The sequence below is a fragment of the Myotis lucifugus genome, unplaced genomic scaffold, assembly GCF_000147115.1.
Source record: "Myotis lucifugus unplaced genomic scaffold, Myoluc2.0 scaffold_490, whole genome shotgun sequence".
In the NCBI taxonomy this organism is placed as follows: Eukaryota; Metazoa; Chordata; class Mammalia; order Chiroptera; family Vespertilionidae; genus Myotis; species Myotis lucifugus.
Window position 1 is genome coordinate 165,597 of NW_005871538.1, and position 22,092 is coordinate 187,688.

The 22,092-nt window shown below is 43.2% G+C and overlaps 1 protein-coding gene across 5 annotated transcripts in view; it reads right to left on the minus strand.

The window, feature by feature from the left end:
- Positions 1-501: 501 nt before the first annotated feature.
- The window catches only part of NBN (nibrin), a 47,655-nt gene continuing 26,064 nt past the window's right edge, over positions 502-22,092 (minus strand). For 3 of the 5 annotated variants that reach the window (XM_014445951.2, XM_014445956.2, XM_023744827.1), the window contains 5 exons: positions 13,208-13,279; positions 11,388-11,543; positions 7,485-7,598; positions 1,819-1,868; positions 502-669 (listed from right to left, as the gene is read on the minus strand). In XM_014445951.2, the coding sequence (XP_014301437.1) occupies positions 639-669; positions 1,819-1,868; positions 7,485-7,598; positions 11,388-11,543; positions 13,208-13,279 (423 nt within the window). In that variant the 3' untranslated portion in view covers positions 502-638. The remainder of the gene's footprint in view (positions 670-1,818; positions 1,869-7,484; positions 7,599-11,387; positions 11,544-13,207; positions 13,280-22,092) is intronic. The other 2 variants (XM_014445954.2, XM_014445952.2) reach the window with 2 other exon arrangements.

Sequence of the window (22,092 nt, forward strand, 5' to 3'; positions counted from 1 at the left end):
ACAGCCTCATCTGCAGTCATCTCTCCGGCGTCGGCTCAGGAGCGACTCCTGCATAATGGAAAAGAAAACCATCGTTCCGATACACCCACGGCCTTCCAGTCTGTGCAGTGGGAACAGTAAGGTGCAGGACACTGGACTTGTTATGCTATTGTTTTGTAGGAAAGTACTGAAAGATAATATGCACAGAAATTTGAATAGGCATTAAAATCTCTGGAAAGACCTAAGAAATGAGTATTGTAGATTTTTTTTCTGAGGAACCAATAGCTGGGACAGTGTTCCGTGGAAGGGAGTCTTTTTAATCCTTACCCTTTTTATCTTTTTAGAATTATGAACTGTGACTATAAACTCAATAATAAATAAAAACTAAATTGAAAAATGAAAAAAATTCCTGTAAGAGGTGAGATACTCATCTCTTACCATTTGTACTTTACAAAAACTGACTTAAAGCAGAGGGACACCCAGCTCAGTAACAACAAACCATACTACTTGTCACACAGAAGAAATGGAGTTTTGTGCATTTTATTTAACAAATTCAGGTCACAGAGCATTTGTAACTTAAACCCCCGAATCCAGAGGAAACAGGAAGTATGTGGGCAGGAAACGTTTTCCCATGGCTTCTTTATAACAACCTCAGGTATCTATCTTCTCCTTTTTACGTTAGGATTGTATCTGCAAAGAAAGAAATGGGTTAAATAATATTTAGATAAATGATGACATTTCTTTCACTTTTAAAGGGTTTTCAAAATATAATCACGTCACCAAACAGAATGAGAATGCCAGTTTTATCCTTAGCATCCTGTATTAAGCACTGACATTTTTACTTTCATTGATCACTTTGATGTTGCTTTCATTAATATTTGGTAAAAAATAAAGCATCGAAAACAAAAAATAATCTATCAAAGCATTTAAATAATTAACAGAAACAACAGTTTAAAAATAAATGTGTTTACACTTCTTCTAGCATAGTTCCTCCCCACCCCCAATTAAAATATACTATTTTCACAAAAGAGCAATAGTGAGCCTAAAGTAAAATTACTTCACAGCATTTTCTACCCTAGCAATTAGAGGCAGCTGGGCAGCAGGCTGGCTCCTTTGACTACTTAGGAGAAATGAACACTGTCTGTCACCATGTTGACGAATGACTCATATTGTCAATAATGAAATTTAAAAAATCAGCTGTAAAACAGACTCAAAAATAGATTACCTTCATTTGCCTTTAAATAAGTTTGGGAAAATGTTATTCTCCACTAACAAGTATCTACATACAATATAGTATTTTACGAGTATTTGAAAGTGAATTATAAGGTTTGTTGGGCCTGTAAGATGCTGAATTTATGTTAAATCAGAATTAAATTATAATCGCCCCTTATAACTCTGCTAAATCTCTCACAAGAACCTACTTTGAAATTCTAATCCAGCCTCTTGTTTTTATACTTGTGCCAATTAAAATTCAACTAATGGTCTGGTATTTTACTTATCTTGATTCAAAACCTATTTACTCATAACTCTACCCAGTTGAGAATCTCACAAATTTACGAGCCCAGCTCAGGAGCCTTCTGTGACCTGAGTGCTCCCCCACATATTTTAAATATCCGGGGGTACAGTACAACTGAGTGAATCCCAAACTTTGAAGCTATATCCAGTAACCAAACTAAGAGGTGCTCATGTCGTAAAAAGAAATACATATTAAAAACAAAACATTCTTTAGGTGAAGCCTCTATTTCTAAGGACAGAAGGAAAATACTTAATCTCTATGAATAGAACTGAATTTTATATAGATCTCTCTAAGATTCATGAGAAAGCTTAAATTCAACTTACCTAAAGAGATCGTCAGCAAGGGACTCTTCTTTTGCTTGTTGATTTTGCACCTGTGAAAATGAACATACTTTGAAACATTTCTCAATGATGCATGTACAGTAATGAATTGCTATACTGGGTGGCCAGTCTTGGGATTTCCACATGCAGGAGGGCACCCGATGCCAAGTTCTGGCTCTAACCGCTCCCCGCCAATAGACCCTTTCTGTTTGCTGCTGCAAAGTCCTCTAATCAAACAACCTCCACAGCCAGTCTCCCAAGGCAACCACAATGTACACTGCTAGCCTGCTGGGCTTTGAAACCTTTTCCCCCGGCACAATCCTTGTACTCAATTGAACTTAAGTGTTTTGAGGTCATACCACTGATGAAGGGGCTGAGTGGCAATGCTCCCCTCACCTTCACCCACAGCACCTATCCAGGTAAGTGGCTCCCTTCCTCGCTATCCCAAATCAGGGCTCAGGAGCTGCTGCTGAGTTACCTCACCCACAAAGCAATTTTAAACTCAAACTCATCAAACTAAAGCTCCTTGCAGAGTTAGGACCTAAGAAACCCTGTGCTGAGGGCACTTTCCCAAGGTCCAACCCTACTGGATGCTGACCAAAACCTTGCAGTGACTTCTGCCAACCAAAGAAACCAGACTCCGCACAGTGATGCCTGCTTTCACCACTCTTATTCAACATAGCACTGGAACTCCTAGCCACAGAGAACAGACAACAAGAAGAAAAGACATCCAAATTGGAAAGGAAGAACTCTCATTATTCACAGATGACGTGATATTGTACACAGAAATCCCTAAAGACTCCACCAAAAAACTGCTAGATTTAATAAATGAATTTGGCAATGTAGCAGGATACAAAATCAACAACCAAAAATCGATGGCTTTTTATACACCAACTAGAGGCCCAGTGCACGAAATTCAATCACTGGGTGGTGGTGGGGGAGGAGTCCCTCAGCCCGGCCGGTGCCCTCTTGCAGTCCGGGACCCCTTGCTCCTTACTGCCCGCCTGCTTGCTGCTCCTTACCACTCGGCTTGCTGCTTCTTAGCACTGCTGCAGAGGCAGGAGAGGCTCCTGCCACCAGCCTTGAGCCTGTGCTCACCAGCCGTGAGCCTGGCTTCTGGCTGAGCCGTGCTCCCCCTGTAGGAGTGCACTGACCACCAGGGGGCAGCTCCCGTGTTGAGCGTCTGTCTTTTGGTGGTCAGTGCATATCATAGTGACCAGTCGTTCTGCTGTTTGGTTGATTTGCATATTAGTGTTTTATTATATAGGATAATGAATTCTCAGAAAGAGAAACTAAACAAACAATCCCATTTACATTGCAACCAAAAAATTAAGATACTTAGGAATAAGCTTAACCAAGGAGGTAAAAGACTTGTACTCGGAAAACTACAGGACATTGAAAAAAGAGATAGAAGATGATATAAACAAGTGAAAGAATATATCATGTTCATGGATTGGTAGAATCAACATCATTAAAATGTCTATACTACACAAGGCAATCTATAGATTCAATGCAATCCCTATTAAAATACCAACAGCATATTTCACAGATCTAGAACAAATACTCCAAAAATTTATATGGAACCCAAAAGACCCCGAATAGCCACAGCAATCTTGAGAAAGAAGAACAAAGTTGGAGGAATCACAATACCAAATTTCAAGTTATACTACAAAGCCACCATATTCAAAACAGCCTGGTACTGACACAAGAACAGTATATAGATCAATGGAACAAAACAGAGACCCCGGAAATCAACCCAAGCCATTACGCTCAATTAATATTTGACAAAGGAGGCAAGAGCAATGGAGTCAAGACAGTCTTGGTGTTGGGAAAATTAGACAGATAATGCAAACAAAATGAAACTAGACCACCAACTTACACCATACACAAAAATAAACTCAAAATCGATAAAAGACTTTAATGTAAGTTGGGGAACCATAAACATCCTAGAAGAATCCATAGGCAGCAAAATAGCAGACATCTCTCATGGCAATATGTTTGCAGGTACATCCCCTAGGGCAAAGGAAACTAAGGAGAAAATAATCAAATGGGACTACATCAAAATAAAAAGCTTCTGCACAGAAAAAGAAACCATCAGCAAAATGAAAAAGGAACCCACTGTATGGGAGAACATATCTGGCAATGATACACCTGATAAAGGGTTAATATCCAAAATATATAAGGAACTCATACAACTTAACAAAAGGAAGACAAACAATCCAATTAAAAAACGTGCAAAGGACCTAAAGAGACACTTCTCCAAAGTGGACATACAGACAGCCAAGGGACATATGAAAACATGCTCAAAGTCATTGATCATCAGAGAGATGCAAATTAAAATGACAATGAGGTATCACCTCACACCTCTCAGAATGGCTACCATCAACAAATCAACAAATGAGAAGTGCTGGTGAGGATGTGGAAAAAAGGAAGCCCTAGTGCACTGCTGGTGGGAATGCAGACTGGTGCAGCCACTACGGAAAACAGTATGGAGTTTCCTCAAAAAATTAAAAATGGAACTGCTATTTGACCCAGTGATCCCAATTCAGGAATATATCCTAAGAGACCCAAAGCACCAATCAGAAAGAATGTGTGCACCCCTATGTTCATAGCAGCACAATTTACAGTAGCTAAGATCTGGAAACTGCCCAAGTGCCCATCAGTAGATGAGTGGATAAAAAAGCTGTGGTACATTTACACCATGAAATACTATGCAGCAGTAAAAAGAAGGATCTCTTACCCTTTGAGACATCATGGAGGGACCTGGAGAGTATTATGCTAAGTGATATAAGTCAGTCAGAGAAAGACAAGTATCAACTGATCTCATTCATATGTGGAATCTAATTAACAAAATAAACTGATGAACTGCATGAATCCAGAGACATGGAAGCATGGAACAGAGTATGGAATCTCGGAGGGAAGGTGGGGGAGGTGGGTGATTAGGAGGTAATCAACCAAAGAACTTTTATGCATATACCCAAAACCCATGGACACAGACAATAGGGAGCTTAAGGCCTGGGGTGGGGGGTGAGGGCAAACTGGAGTGGGTAAATGGGGGAGAAAGGAGGACATATGTAATACTTTCAACAATACATGTTAAAAAAATAAAATAAAGTACTACAGTAAAAGAAAATCAGCTTTATTTTATATACTTTAGTACAACCACTAAATAAAATAGTATTAAGAAATAGAAATCCTTGTAGTACTGATATTTTTTAAGGGTTTGGGAAAAATACATCTCACAATCTTTCCATATTCAAATCAGGTTGAATAGAGTTCAAAGAATTACAATGTTTAGTGCACAGAGTGACAATATACTAAATTCAAGAAAACCTCAGGAGCTGACTCCCAATCAGGGTAACTGCCACGGGCGGCAGCAGAAGCAGAGGGAGAAGGGCTGGGAGAACCAGGGTGGGGGATGTAGCTGAGCAGCGGACAGCCCAGGGAGCTGAGACAGACAGAGCTGCAGCCACGTAGGAGAAGAAAGTCACCACTATTATCTTAGACCCCAAATCCTCCCCAGGGCACCCAAAATTGCTTGAGCAAAAAGAAGAGAGATACGGTGGAACAAATCTAGAACACAAGGTCTCCCTCTCCCAATTCTAACGAAATAAACAAAAAATAGGAAAAAGTCAGGCGCTGCACCATCCTTCTCCCAGTCAGGGGAGCAGGGTCCACGCATGGGCTTCACAAGGTGGCCACACAGAGAACCAGAGACTGAGGGGACAGACTCCTGACACTAACCCACTCCATTCAAAGGTGCTACAGAACTGACGGAACCGGAGACTTCTTACTGATGCCCTACATTTGGGAAAGAATTGCCTGAGCAGGAAAGAGAGGACTGCGGGGGGGCTGTGGGAGGGACGGGTGGCAGGAGGGGAGTCAGTGGGACCGACACTGACCAACATCCCGGACATGTCAGTAAACAGGAAGAGCCAGGAAATTCTCCTCTGGGACAGGACGCACTGTGCTGGCACCCACTTCATTCCAGCCCCAGGACCAGTGCCCAGGCTCCAGCTGAGCCCTCCCTCTCCTCGACTCCAGGTCTTCAGGCTACAGGACTAGACGGGTCTCCCCTGGGCCTCTGCCAAGCACCTGCCACGGGGACGGACGTGTGGACCCACCAGATAATCCTGTTCTCTAGGAGCAAGCTAAGGCGTGGGAGTAACTTCAACTACATTCAACTTCTGGCTCACAAACTGGCTTTAGAATGTAATCCCTACGTAAGATGGCCCAGGACACTTCACACAGCAAAGAGCGTATCTGGACAGGTCACTTTAAACAGCTGCTGACAAATGAAAACAGCAACGCCACTCCACATACTAGAGGGGAAAGGGAGACAGAACAGAACCTGCCAAAGAAGATGAAGAACCTAATCTGCAAAAAACAATAACTTAAGATTAAAAAATACACAAATTAACAAGGACGTAAAAGCAGTAAGAAAGTTAAATGATAAAAAAACACACTAAAAGGAAACGAATGCTATGCCAACAATCTGAGAACTATAATAACACCATTTCAGAATTAAATAAATTAGAAATAGCTAAGACTGACTGTTCCACTGTTACAGATACTTTACATGTGGAACCTTACTTAGTCCTCACACACAGTCTATGAAGCAGAGGTACTATAAAACGGAGGCCAACATAAGTTAAGTAATTTGCCCAAGGTCACAAGGTCACATAGCTGGCAAGAAACAGAACAGACACCATTGAAATCTGAATTTCTGATAGAGTGAAAGAGCTTAAAAATCACAATGAATGCAGAAGAAAGGAATGCGGAGGGTCAAAGTGAGCTAATAAAAGGTAGTTGGGTCTTGAATGTATAGGACCCAGAAAATACAAAAATGTTCTGAAAGATGTAACAGAAGCCTGGCCGGCATGGCGCAGTGCTGAGCGTCAACCTATGAACCAGGAGGTCATGGTTCGATTTTTGGTCAAGGGCACATGCCTGGGTTTTGGGCTTGATCCCCAGAGTGGAACATGCAGGAGGCAGCCAATCAATGATTCTTTCATCATTGATGTTTCTATGTCTCTCTTCCTTCCTCTCTGAAATCAATAAAAAAAGAATTAGAAAGATATAACAGAAAATTTTCTTGAAATAAAACAGACTGCATCTGCAGATCAAAGTGCAGTGCTGAATCTCAGGGAAATAAATGGATGAGCAGCACTGTAACTCAGGCATTTTCCTGAATGACCAACCTCAGGTCACTTAAGTTTGCTCTTAAGAATTTACTCTTGCGACAGCATGGAGGGACTTGGAGAGCATTGTGCTAAGTGAAATAAGCCAGTCAGAGAAAGACAAATACCATATGATCTCACTCATATGTGGAACCTAATGAACAAAATAAACTGACGAACAAAATAGAAACAGAGGTGAGGATCCACGGGACAGACCGACAGCTGTCAGAGGGGACTGGATGGAAGGTGAATGGATTAGCCAAAGAACATACAGACATAACCCATGGACACAGACAACAGTGTGATGGACAGAGGGAAGGCAGGGGCAGGGGTTGGGTGGAGGGGAGCAAACAGGAGGAAATGACATCTGTAATAGTGTCAATAATAAAAATAAAGTATACAAAAATAAATAGATAGATAAGAGTTTAAGGAAGCCACAAGGGATCAAAATGCAAAGCAAACAAGATACCAGGCCTCACTTCTACTAACCTCCATTTCCTGCCTTAACCACTCTTCTAATTCTGTATTCTTCCGAGCATGATGGGCTATGAGATCTGATCCTCCAATGATCTGTGGGAGTTTTCCTGCTCCTGAAAATGCGACCTGTCAAGTAGTAAGGTAAAATGCATTAACAGATTAAGACAATCATTTTTAAGAGCTTAAACAAAGCAAGGGTTATAAATCATGTGTAATATAAGTGCCAAAGATGTATATAACCTGTGGATGACAATGTGTGAGACAGAGTGGTAACTGTGTTAGAGCCATGTTTTTGTCCTATGTTTCGCTATTATACCAAGATGTAGTTACATAACTAGATTTATGTATTAAGAGAATTTAAGATTTTTAATTTGGAGGTTTTGCTCAAAAATCACGTTAGCACATCATCCACCAATTAGAGCAACTCCAGGTGAGCACACACACTATAATTTAAAGTCTAATACTGTGATCTACAGATTTCGGAGCTTAAGTACTGCTGATACTTGCAAATATTCAAGTATTTAAACTTTCTGATTTATACATCCCTAGCAAGAGATGTTGGAGATGGCAACAGTTTATACTTTTAATTGAAATTTTAATTGCTTACAAATAAAGAAGTGCTTAAAAATATGTGAAAACCCATAACAAGTGCACTGGTAATAATGCATTTAGGGAGTAAATAATACATTCTTAATATTTATGGGACATACTTTTAAAATTTCAATACAAGAACTGGAAAGGGAAAGTTAAATTCAATGTCATCATTAAGCAGTATTTTAAGAGCACAAGTACAACTAGGTCATTGATTTGGATATATAAAGAAAACAGACAAGTTCTTTCATTAGAGATAATCATATTAAACATATTTTCCTATAAATTTTGGGTTGAATTTCTTTTATACTCTCAAAAAATTCCTTGTTAAGGATATTAATACTTTTAAGGGTTTTAAATTTTTCCAAATTACTTTTCAGAAATATGTACTGCTTTATATCTCTTCATCACTCCTGTGCCAACAGTGAACATTATTGCTTTTCCTTTGGTAACTTCATTAATACAAAAAAATAATAAGTCTTTTGGATTTTGACAACGAGGTTTGTAATTGGGCACTCAACATGGAGTATGGAACATGAATGCCCTGTGCCCTGGCTGGGTGGATCAGGTGCTTGAAGTGTCGTCCATGCACCAAAAGGTTGTGTTTGATTCCCAGTCAGGGCACACACCTGGGCTGCTGGTGTAATTCCGGTCAGGGTGAGTAGGAGAGAATTTCTCTCTCACATCGATGTTTCTCTCTCTCTCTCATCCTCTCCCTCTCTCTTCCCTCTTTGCTGTCTCTCTAAAATCAATAAAGACATATCGTTGGGTGAAGAGAGATAAAGGATGCCCCTGTGCTCTCCCGGCTGTGGGTGGGAAGGTAAGGGAGCCCTGGGATGGAGACCCCCCTCTTCCACTCGAAGCAGAAGAGTTCTTCCTCTTCAATGGAGGTCAGACCCTGTGGAGCGGTCAGAGTGGGCAGACCACTCATTTAATTGGGAAACGTTATTAGCAGCTGCCATTGGAGAGACAAAGCTCCAATACCTCATGGTCACAGCAAGCATCACACAGATCCCGTTCCAGAGAAACCCTGTTTCCACAGAAACCGCCTCTGAAAAGATCCTGCAGCATCTCACCAACCGCATGAGGAAGAGCTGTCAGAGCAGGTTCACCGTGGAGCCAGGAGCCCAGAGCAGACAGCAAAGAACAGACAACCACATGCACAAAATAACGATCTAATCGTTCCTAAAAGAGGAGGCACCCAGGTCTGATGGTAACAATGAGGGTATCCTATCTAATAAAAGACAAAAAGGGGAATTAACCGTACCTCCGCTACGCTTCCCATTGGCTAATCCGAGAGATATGCAAATTAACTGCCAACCAAGATGGCGGCCGGCAGCCACGCAGCTGAAGCGAACAGGAGGCTTGCTTGCTCCAGGGATGGAGGGAGCCAAGGTTCCCTGCCTGCTGCGGCCCAGCTCTGAGCCTGAAAGCAACAGCTCCGAAAGCAACTATGTTTCAATTATAGAAGCTAAACAAACCCCAGATACCTGCTTTCAGCCAGCTGAGGTCTCAGAGCTGGAGCTGCAACAGTGTTTCAATTACAGAAGCCAAACAAACCCCAGATACCTGCTTTCAGCCAGCCGCGGCCTCAGAGCTGGGAGCGCCAGTGACGGCAACAGAGTTTCAATTATAGAAGGTAAATAAATCCCAGAATTAAAAAAAGAAAAGAAAAAAAGGAGAGGCTGGGAGCTTTAGTCGCAGGCCAGCCTGAAAACAGCCCTCAGCCCCTCACCCAGACTGGCCAGGCACCCCAGTGGGGACCCCCACCCTGAAGGGGGTGTGACCAGCTGCAAACAGCCATGAGCCCCTCACCCAGGCTGGCCAGGCACACCAGTGGGGACCCCCACCCTGATCCAGGACACCTTCAGGGCAAACCAGCTGGCCCCCATCCGTGCACCAGGCCTCTATCCTATATAGTAAAAGGGTAATATGCAAACTGACCCTAACAGCAGAAAGACTGGGAATGACTGGTCACTATGACACACACTGACCACCAGCGGGCAGATGCTCAATGCAGGAGCTGCCCTCTGGTGGTCAGTGCGCTCCCACATGGGGGAGCTCTGCTCATCCACAAGCCAGGCTGATGGCTTCCAGTACAGTGGTGGTGGTGGGAGCCTCTCCTGCCTCCTCACCAGCGCTAAGGATGTCTGACTGCAGCTTAGGTCTGCTCCCCGCTGGCAAGTGGACATCCCCTGAGGGCTGCCGGGCTGCCAAAGGGATGTCTGATTGCCAGCTTAGGCCCAATCCCCCGGGGAGCAGGCCTAAGCCAGCAGGTGGTCATCCCCCGAGGGGTCCCAGACTGCGAGAGGGCACAGGCCGGGCTGAGGGACACCCCCTCCCCTGAGTGCACACATTTTTGTGCACCGGGCCTCTAGTCCTATGTAATAAAAGCCTAATATGCTAAGTGTCCAGTCGTCCGTTCAACCAATCAAAGTGTAATATGCTAATGATATGCTAAGGCCACTCAAGCGCTCGTTATGACACGCACTGACCACCAGGGGGCAGATACTCCAACCTGTAGGTTAGCTTACTGCTGGGGTCCGGCCGATTAGGACTGAGCGAGACGGGCTGGACACGCCTGGAGCCCTCCCGCGGTCCCTCCCCGGCTGCCCAAACTTCCGCATCCCTCCATGGCCCCGATCATGCACCGGTGGGGTCCCTCAGCCTGGCCTGCACCCTCTTGCAATCCGGGATCCCTAGGGGATGTCGGAGAACCTGTTTCAGCCTGATCCCACAGGCCAGGCTGAGGGACCCCACTGGTGCACGAATTTGTGCACCGGGCCTCTATGTGTTTATAATTTTACTTTACATATGCATCCTATATAATGAAGAGCTAATATGCAAATGGTTGCCGCACCCTTGTGTAGGGGCCGGGGGACATGAAGCCACTCCCTCCTGCCCGGCGGGGTTTGACAGGGGACCTGAGGCTTCACCTCCCCACCCAGCAGAGCCTCGTTTTCTTACTGAATGTGCTATTATTTTCCACAAACCTGCTATTTTCATAACGTCCTGGGTTACAGAACCCCTTCGGGTAGTCACAGATCAGCATGAGAACTGAGAGGACCTGGTAGCAGCCAGACGCCCGCTGGGGCTGGAGGGGCGAGGGGGACAGGGACACACTGTGAGGAGTCCAGTCTCAGTGGGGCTGGTTCCGGTTTAGGTGTTCCACGCACTGACTGTCAGTTCAGGCCTTAACTGTCTTAAGCAGGAGAAATAGCACCAGTTTTCAACTGGCACTGCTTTGACTACTGGTTAGTAGCAGTAGTAGTTCTAAAACCACTTCACACTGCCCTCTGGGATGTTTTATGAAGGAACACGTACCTTTCTGAACTTCTTGAAATTCTTCAGTGGACCCTGATCACCCCTGACACTGGGGGCATTTCTGGAGGCAGAGCCACTCACCACCAGGGACCTGAACTCTGTCAGCAACACCTTCCTCAGAGGCATCTCACCGTCACCCTGGGGCCTGTCCTCGTTCTTATCCGGGGTAAGTGGGTGGATAAGAGATAAGAAAAGGAAAATTATTTGTCATTGAGGAATCTAAATTTAAAAAGTCCAAATAGCTGAATGAACAGTTAAAAAGGTTTATTTCTGCATTGGAACTTTGTATTTGGAATCAAATCATATCTATTTCAAAACCAGAAAAGTATTTACTCAAGCACTCTCTAACTTTAGAAACATTTATAACACGCTAATCTATGACAGAGGGCATGTGGCATTTTAAAAGCTTAGTATTTCAATTTTAGTAGCCTATTTTAATAAATATCATCTCAATAAACAATTGATCTTCTTATACATATTTTCTTGGCAAGAAATCTTAGTACTGTTTGCTTCTCATTAAAACCATACTCTAGCCTAGCCAGCATGGCTCAGTGCTTGAGTGTCGACCTATGAACCAGGGGGTCACAGTTCGATTAACCATCAAGGCACATGCCTGGGTTGCAGGTTCAGTTCCCAGCATGGGACATGCAGGAGGCAGTCAAGCAATGATTCTTTCTTATCATTGATGTTTCTCTGTCTCTCTCCCTCTCTGAAATCAATAAAAATATATTAGAAAAATAAAAACAAATAAAACCATATTCCAAGATTAGTATACACTCCACTCCACAAGTTCTTATCTACTATATTTAAGTTTTCTTGGATTTTCAATAATTTTTATTATTTTTGGCACCTCAGAAAAATCATTAATTCTAGACACACTACCTTCTGAAATGAAAGACCCTTTTTCATTTGGGATTAACAGTTACTAAACCAGCCTGGAGCCTCCCTCCTGGCCAACTGGCCAACTGAGAGTCTCCGCATCGTCTGTTATTAACTAACAGCCACCACCCACACTGCCACAGCTGCCCACGCCCACGTCTCCATTTTAATTATTTTTGTTGTTGTTGTTAATCCTCACCCGGGGATATTTTTCCCTTGATTTTTAGAGAGAGTGGAAAAGAGAGGAAAAGACAGAGAGAAACACTGATGTGAGAGAAGCACATCAACTGGTTGCCTCCAGCATGCCCCTGACCAGGGTCCGGGCCGGGAGGAGCCTGCCACCAAGGCACGTGCCCTTGACCGGAATGGACCCCGGGACCATTTGGTCCACAGGCAGACACTCTACCCACGAGCCAAACCGGTCAGGGCTATGTCTCAGCTTTTAAACTGGTTCGTATATTTTCACAAGGAAGTTGCTAACAGGACTAAGATAAAGACAGGGAGAGAAGGAAAATGGGAAACAAGCAAAGGTTCATTGGAGAGCGGCAGATTGCAATCAGGAGCCGAATAAAGCAACGGCCTCATACTTTGCTGGTGTGTTTCAGCGTTTAGAAAATTTTCACATCCATTATTCTACTTGATAGAAACAACAGCCCTGTTAAAGTGCTAACGTGATTTTATAAACGAAAGACCTGAGGTTCACAGATGTGACAATGACTCGTTCGAGGTCACAATCTATAGGGTAGAGGGCAGGGAATCTCCACACTGTTCGCTGTAGGATGGTTACAACATGATCCACCCATTTCCAGAGGAGGCACAATTATGAGACCAAAATGCAGGAAGAGAATCAATTCTGAGAATATACACTGACAGAAAAATGACGAGATGATAGTCCCATAGAAGTCAAATCTTTAGAAAAAGTAAATAAAAAGTTTCCTCACAGATGGCTCTTCTTTAGTTGATGGCAGTGATTCTTTCTTGATCTCACATTTCTTCCCAATTTCATTTTCTTGCTAAAAATGAAAGTATATATATTGTTCAAAGAAGTTATAAAAGGGTACCTTGCTGAGAACCTCAGCAATATTCATGCTCCTGACCAGTTATCTGACTTTCAAGCATCTTTCCTAGAGAAACTATGGGAAACTACATATATGTAGAAAATATACTGCAGTATGAGTTAGTCATAAGAGCAAAGAGCTGGAAGCAATCTAGGTTCAGGGATTGAACCTATACATGTAAGGGACATTTAAAAATACGAGAAGTGGGCCCCAGCCGGTTTTGCTCAGTGGTTGGAGTGTCGGTCTGAGGACTGTTGGAGCGCTGTGGGAGGCAACCAATTGATGTGTCTCTCTCACACTGATGTTTCTCTCTGTCTCTCCCCCTCCCTCCCACTCTCTTTAAAAATCAATGGAAAAAATATCCTCGGATGAGGATTAACAAAACTATGTATTTATATGAGAAATGGTCATAAGTGCATAATATGCTAAATATCATCAGTAGATGATTAACAATAGATTCCAAGTTTGCAACATATGTTTTTAAAAAGGAAACACCAAAATATTAACTACAGTTTTCTGCAGACAGTAGGGTTTGTCAACTAATTGTCATTATGTTTCTTTATTTTCCATATTTCTACATTACGTATTACTTTGAGTTAAAAATAAAAACACTTTTAAGGGAGTCTATCTAAATTTATGTTTAGAATTAAATTTTAAATCATCCTTAATCCCAGAAGAAAGAAAGTTACTTTAATTATTCGAAATGTTTATCTGTAATAAACTGGAGTCTGCCTTGTACATAATCACACTCTCCTTCACATTCATGTATCCAGACCCTGTTCTAGAGAAAAGCGTCTTACACAGATGGCTTCTAAGGCTGCAGTGAAACTGCGGTCCCTCTGAGACAATGGAGGGCACACTGTTTTACATGAAATTTCCCATATTCAGTAATCAAATTTGGGAACATTTTAGTAAGAAAGTTGGAAAGGACAGAAAAACAAATGTACTCTATGCTTGCTTAGGGGCAAAGAATGTGAATGTATTTACCCACAGCGAGATTAGAGTTTTACCTTCCCAGTCCACCACGTGCACGCCTGCGCTTGCACACAGCGCCCGGGAAGCTTCGCACAAGGAGAGCATTTCCCCCCACACCTTCTCCCATGGTGCTCGCTCCTTCAAACTGGCTTATCCTCTCAAACAAGGTTTCATTTCCTATCGCAGAGAATCAAACTACAACCCACCCAGACATCGGACTTATCCCAGCGGCTAGACCTGTGTTTTTGTCCCATTTGTCAAAACCTGGCTAAGGGGCCTTGCCTAGTTACTGAACACCTCCTCCCGTCAGTTTCCTAACCAGGCGCACCACACAGGAGGCTCCCCGGCAGGGCTGCCGGAAACCTGGGGTGTCCAGGGAGGCGGCTCTCACACTGGGCTTTGGGAGGTGCTGGAGCTATAGGGGAAGAGGAGAGAGTAATTGACAACAGGAGGTGGAAAGAGGGGAAGGAGATGCACACCGTGGGTGCCAAGTCCTGTTTGCATCCTAAGGAGGCTGGGAGACTGAGAGTAAGGCCTAGACTTGGGCAGAGCGGCCATTTACATCAGAATAAGCCCCCAGTGGGAGGATCTAGCCAGCAGCTTCCTACTCCAGCTTACACAAAACCCCACACACAGGCTGGAGTCCACATCTCAATCCCCAAATAGGAAAATGGCAGTTCTACCCTCAACATAGTTTAGACATTGCCTTTCTGAAATATAACTAAAGAATCCGATGTCAACGAGAAGTATCACATTCTTTGCCTTCTTAAAACTGCAAAAAGCTTTTAAATGAAAGGATTAAGGAATACTTTTTCTGATAATTACTTCTGTAGCTAGAAATATTAAGTGCAATTCCTTTAATCCATGAGCATCCTCAAGTACTTTCCGACATTTTAAATTCTTAAAAATGACAAAACTAAATAATTAAAAATGACCACACACTGAGTAAGACAGATGGACTGTAGTCATGCTAGACATCACCCTCAGGGAGACAGGGTGAGAGGGGTATGAGCTCTCTCCATACAATTCCTTACAGCAGCACATGAATCAGCATTTCTCTCAAAACAAACAAGGTTTAAAAATTATCTTACATTGAAAGTAAAAATACTTTTGTGACAAGATTTTCACTAAAAAATGATAGTGCTAGAATACAGTGATTTAACTTTTAAAATACCCAAAGGTATGCCACAAATTGCCATTCACTCTCCAAAAGTCTGTACACATATTTTTGTACTGTATTTTTATTCAGAATGTCATGAATTCTCAAGTAGTAAAATAAAGACAAGAAAATCATGTTGTAGAATTATAGAGCAAAATTAAATAATATCCCCTGACAATGTGACAGCATGTAAACTTTGGCATTTAAATATGTTTTTAGATTTCAGAGAGAAGAAGGGAGAGGGAGAGAGAGAGAAACATCAATGATGAGACTCATCGATCAACTGCCTCCTGCACACCCGCTACTGGGGATTGAGCCCAAAACCCAGGCATGTGCCCTGGCTGGGAATTGAACCATGACCTCCTGGTTCATGTGTTGATGCTCAACCACTGGGCCACACCGGCCGGGCTAACCCTTGGCATTTAAATGAAAGATCTTTTCAGGTGCACAAAAGCCTTGTCTAATGGTCCCGCCATCACGGGGTCTATGCCACTTCCTGTCTCTCTCAGCCTGGGCTCCAGTGCCCACTTCCTTGGTGACAGGAGCCCAGGGAGAACGCACAGTCCAAGTAGATATTTAGGAAGAGTAATTAGCAGCCACACGGGATGGACCAAAGTTCTCTGACTAAAACCACAACCACTGCCAGACATGGCTGCGACCACTATGAGCAGTGGATCAATCTGGGAGAGAACTAAAAAAAAAAAAAGGCTGTTAATAAAAAAGATTAACATGTAATTGGACAAGAGGAGAGAAAGAAAATAAAAACATTAGAAATAAGTACAGGAGGAAAGGGTTTAAAGCAAATGCCTTTCCAAAGGTGTGGCAACAGTAACAGAACTGGGACCTAACTTTCTAAAGACTAAACACTCGTAACATTAGAGGCCTGGACAGAGCTCTGGAACAGGCCATGCGAACATGACGATGGAAATTCAGTGCAAGCAGAAGGCACGTGCCTGCGTGGAGGGGGACATCACCCCTGGATGGCACCGCCGGCCACATTAGCGAGTTTAGCTCTCCACCGCAGTGGGAACGGCGCCACCGGTGACCACTTGGTTCAATGAATCCCTTGGTAAAGTAACAGCTAATCTTCAATCTTTGACAATAAGGGACCCCTCTGTTTGAAGTTCTCAATCTGGCGAGAGGGTATCTCAGCATCCATTCTCCTCCTTCCTCACAAGGATGAGCTCGTTGGGGACGGCCATGTGACAAGTTTAAAGCATCTTCCAGACTCTCTTGGAGCCTGGGAGTGAAGGATGGTGGGGAGTGGTATAGACCATGACTAAATCCTAGCCAATAATCCAAGCTTCAAGTAGGTTTCTGAGGAAGCTCCTTAAGAAGTGAGAGAACTCAAATGGAAAGGCCTCAGGCCATCTCTCCCCGTGCTTTCTCCATGGAAAGGAGCTCTTGGCCACAGGAGGGTCTGTAACCGCAGAGGATAGAAGCCGTGAGGGCTGCAGGGGCCACCCCGCAGAGCAGGAAAGCAGAGTCCTGGGAACTGCTTAGCAGCTTTGCTTACCTTCTCGGGGCTTCTTTTATAGGAAAAGTGTGGAGAGCGGCTACAGTGTTTGGACAGGTTCAAGCCTCGGACTGATGAGAGGGCACAGTCCTCTCGTGGCCATGTGCAAGTCCCAGCTTGGAGGGCAAAGCCCTCCCAGCACAATTATAGCCAACAGCTATGGTTGTAAGCTTGAACTCAGGGTCTGAACACGTGGCCCCATGTGTTTGAGTGATGTGGGCTTGATAGAGTTCAGGTGCATGTAATTGAGTATGATCGAAACCCACGAGAATGTTGTCAACATCTTGACCACACCCTTACTTTGCCTCGTGGAATCTGGCTATAAAATAAAGACACGGCTTGTAGTCCGTGGCGCTGTCTCTCCATCAGAGAAGCAGCGTCCCACCGAGACCCAGCTTTCATTCTCTTGTCTGTCTTTTCTCAATCCTTCACCGCCCACACTCAGGGTCACCCTTGGCTGTGCTGGCGCAGCACAAAAAAGAACAACCACGTCTTACTTAAGCCACTATTTTAGAATCTTTAAAGACCACAGAGGAATCCTACCTCATACAGTGAGGGGACTTTTTCTGGGATAAACTGGCCATCCTGCATCAGGGTCGCTGAAGCTCTGGTCTGGGAGCCACAGTTAAAAAGCTCACAGGCCCTGGCCGGTTTGGCTCAGTGGACAGAGCCTCAGCCTGCAGACTGAAGGATCCCGGGTTCGATTCTGATCAAGGGCATATGACTGGGTTGTGGGCTTGATCCCCAGCGGGGGGCATGTAGGAGACAGCCAATCAGTGATTCTCCCTCATCATTGGTGTTTCCATCTCTCTCTCCCTTTCCCTTCCTGTCTGAAATCAATAAAAATATATTTTAAAAATAAAAATAAAAAGCTCACCAGGTGCTTTTTGTAGCTGCAGTCTACTCTGCACAGGGCATCTGCAGTTTACTCCTAAGAAGTACATAATAAGGGTTCTTTCCCTCACGTGAAGATGCCAATATATAGGTTAAATAAGACATATACTTTTTTCTTTCAATAGTAGTCATTCATTTATATAGTGCTGGATACACACCAGGTTCTCAACAACCACTGTACCTCCCAATCTCTTATGCCTTATCCTTTTTCTAAGTCGTGTCCTCACCCTGTAGCCATTTATAGGAGGGGATGACCACACATGGCCATGAATGAGACTGTAGCTAACAGACCTCGGTGGGGGAGGAAAATATTAAATTTTGATTTCATGAGGTCTGTGCTCTCACCTAATGAGCTAACTTGTCTACTTACTAATGCATAAAATAGGGAGGAATATGAAGACTTTTCTTAGACCAAAGTAGGCAAGACAATTATCAACATGCATGAAAATAGGATAGGACTTTAAATATCAAAATGAAAAAAAAATTCCTAGTGATGTTATACATGTTTTATCCTAAATATGTATTTAGAGTTGAGAAAATGGCAACCAAATAGGCAGACCTTTATGCACCTCCTCCCAGGGCCAGAGTAGAAATAAAACTAAAGTAGGGAATATAGACCTGGAAATAATCAGAGTGGAAATAAATGACATAGAGACTAAATAAATAAACACAATAACAATACAAAAGATCAATGAAACCAAGAGCTGATTCTTTGAAAAGATAAATAATACTGATGAACCATTAGCCAGACTCATAAAGGAACAAAGAGAGAGGACCCAAATAAACAAAATCAGAAACGAAGGCGAGAGGTAACCACTGTCCCCACAGAAATACAAAGGATCGTAAAAAATACTATGAACAGACAGAAAACCAAGATGGCGGCATAGGTAAACACCGGAAATTGCTGCCTCAGACAACGACTTCAAAAAAACAACTAAAAGACAAAATGGACATCATCCAGAACCATAGGAAGGCTGGCCGAGTGGAAATTCTACAACTAGAAGGAAAGAGAAAAGCACACTGAGACTCAGAGGAGGTGTGGAAGTAAAGTGCAGAGGTACGGAGGTGCATGCGGAAAGGGCTGACAACTGAGGACACGGTTGTCTTTTTCAATCAGGAGGGAGACTCAAGCTCCCGACTGCTCTGAATGCCAGTTCCGGGTGAGTCTCTGGGGACCCAGACTCATACGGGGAGAAACTGGACTGTCTGGCAGCGGGCAGAACTCGAGGGCAGCTTTCTCTCAGAGGCACTTGCAGCAATTACCGCAGAACAGTGAGGCCTGGGTCCTCTTAGGGCAGGACTGAGGATCAGCCATAGCTGTTTGCTCCACCCTGTTGATTCCCTGAGACCCCGCCCCACCCAAGCTGTGCGCAGAGGCTTTTGCATATGAATGCCCTGGCACTTTGCAATCTAAAATTACCTAACTGTAGCTGGGTCAGAGAGACACAGAACATCCAAAAGAAGGCCCAAGGCCCCACAGCAGCTTGCATTGCTTCACAGCTGGGCCTCATCTAGGCACCGCCAAACTCAAAACAAAGAAAAGGAATCTGCTGATCTCTCCATAGCTCCTGCTGGGTAGCCTCAGGCAGAGGCTAAATTAGCACCTCCTTAAAGATCCAAGAGCCAGTGTACCCAGTGGTCAGAGTGGACCATCCAGATTACAACTCCTCAGATCCATAAGGGACACACTCAGGGGGCAGACTCAGTGAGCACCAAAGCCCCACTGAAGCAAGTCTTGCCCCAGAAGGGTGTCTCCAGCACAGAAGTTCTCCCACCATAACCACAGCTGATTCTCACAGCCAATTGGCCTGGAGGTCAAATCCTCCCAGTGATACCTACAACAATCAAGGCTTAACTACAACAAGACTGTGCACAAAGCCCACAAAGGGGTGTACCAAGAGTGTCCACCTCAGGTAATTGGGGAGGCTGAGCCACTGGGCCCTATAGGACACCTAGCATACAAAGCCACTCTACCAACACAGGGAAGCATAAAAAATGCGGAGACAAAGAAACAGGTCACAAATGACAGAAATGGAGGAAAGCAAACTATTGGATATAGAGTTCAAAACCATGGTTATAAGGTTTTGCAAGAATTTTCTAGAAACTGCCGATAAATTTAGTGAGACCCTCGAGGATATGAAAAAGGACCAACTAGAAATTAAGCATACACTGACTGAAATAAAAAATATTATACAGAGACCCAACAGCAGACTAGAGGATCCCAAGAATCAAGTCAAAGATTTGAAATACAAAGAAGCAAAACAAGCCCAACGGGAAAAACAAAAAGAAAAAAGAATCCAAAAATATGAAGATAGTGTAAGGAGCCTCTGGGACAACTTCAAGCGTACCAACATCCGAATTATAGGGGTGCCAGAAGAAGAGAGAGAGCAAGATATTGAAAACCTATTTGAAGAAATAATGACAGAAAACTTCCCCTACCTGGTGAAAGAAATAGACTTATAAGTCCAGGATGCGCAGAGAACCCCAAACAAAAGGAATCCAAAGAGGACCACACCAAGACACATCATAATTAAAATGCCAAGAGCAAAAGACAAAGAGAGAATATTAAAAGCAGCAAGAGAAAAACAGTCAGTTACCTACAAGGGAGTACCCATACAACTGTCAGCTAATTTCTCAACAGAAACTATGCAGGCCAGAAGGAAGTGGCAAGAAATATTCAAAGTGATGAATACCAAGAACCTACAACCAACATTACTTTATCCAGCAAAGCTATCATTCAGAATTGAAGGTCAGATAAAGAGCTTCACAGATAAGAAAAAGCTAAAGGAGTTCATCACCACCAAACCAGTATTATATGAAATGCTGAAAGGTATCCTTTAAGAAGATAAATAATTTGATGAACAGAATAAACTGGTGAATATAATAGAATCAGGGACATAGAAAGAGAGTGGACTGACAATTCTCAGCGGGGAAGGGGTGTGGGGGTGCGGGAAGAGACTGGACAAAAATCATACACCTATGGATGAGGACAGTGGCAGGGGTAAGGGCAGAAGGTGGGGTGGGAACTGGGTGGAGGGAAGCTATGGGGGGAAAAAAGAGGAACAACTGTAATAATCTGAACAATAAAGATTTAATTAAAAAAATACTATGAACAACTATATTTTAACAAGCTGGAGAAGCTGGATGTAGATTGGTAGGATCAACATCATTAAAATGTCCATAATACCCAAACAATCAACAGATTCAATGCAATCCCATTAAATACCAACAGCATACTTCACAGATCTAGAACACTCCAAAAATGTATATGGAACAACAACAACAAAAAACCTGAATAGCCACAGCAATCTTGAAAAAGAACAAAATTGGAGGAATCACAATACCAGATTTCAAGTTATACTACAAAGCTACTGTACTCAATACAGACTGTTACTGGCACAAGAACAGGTATATAGATCAATGGAACAGAACAGAGACTCCAGAAATCGACCCAACCAATAACCCTCAATTAATATTTGACAGAGGAGGCAAGAGCAACAATGGAGTGTAGATAGTCTCTTCAATAAATGGTGTTGGGAAAATTGGACAGATAATGCAAACAAAATGAAACTAGACCACCAACTTACACCATACACAAAAATAAACTCAAAATCGATAAAAGACTTAAATGTAAGTCGGGGAACCATAAAAATCTTAGGAGAAACTATAGGCAGTCAAATCTCAGACATCTCGTGTAGCAATGTTTGCAAATACATCTCCTAGGGCAAAGGAAACTAAGGAGAAAATAATCAAATGGGACTACATCAAAATAAAAAGCTTCTGCACAGAAAAAGAAACCATCAGCAAAATGAAAAAGGAGCCCACTGTATGGGAGAACATATCTGACAATGATATACCTGATAAAGGGTTAATATCCAAAATATATAAGGAACTCATACAACTTAACAAAAGGAAGACAAACAATCCAATTAACAAATGGGCAAAGGACCTAAAGAGACACTTCTCCAAAGTGGACATACAGACAGCCAAGGGACATATGAAAACATGCTCAAAGTCACTGATCATCAGAGAGATGCAAATTAAAATGACAATAAGGTATCACCTCACACCTGTAAGAATAGCTATCATCAACAAATCAACAAATGACAAGTGCTGGTGAGGATGTGGAGAAAAGGGAGCCCTAGTGCACTGCTGGTGGGAATGCAGACTGGTGCAGCCACTATGGAAAACAGTATGGAGTTTCCTCAAAAATTTAAAAATGGA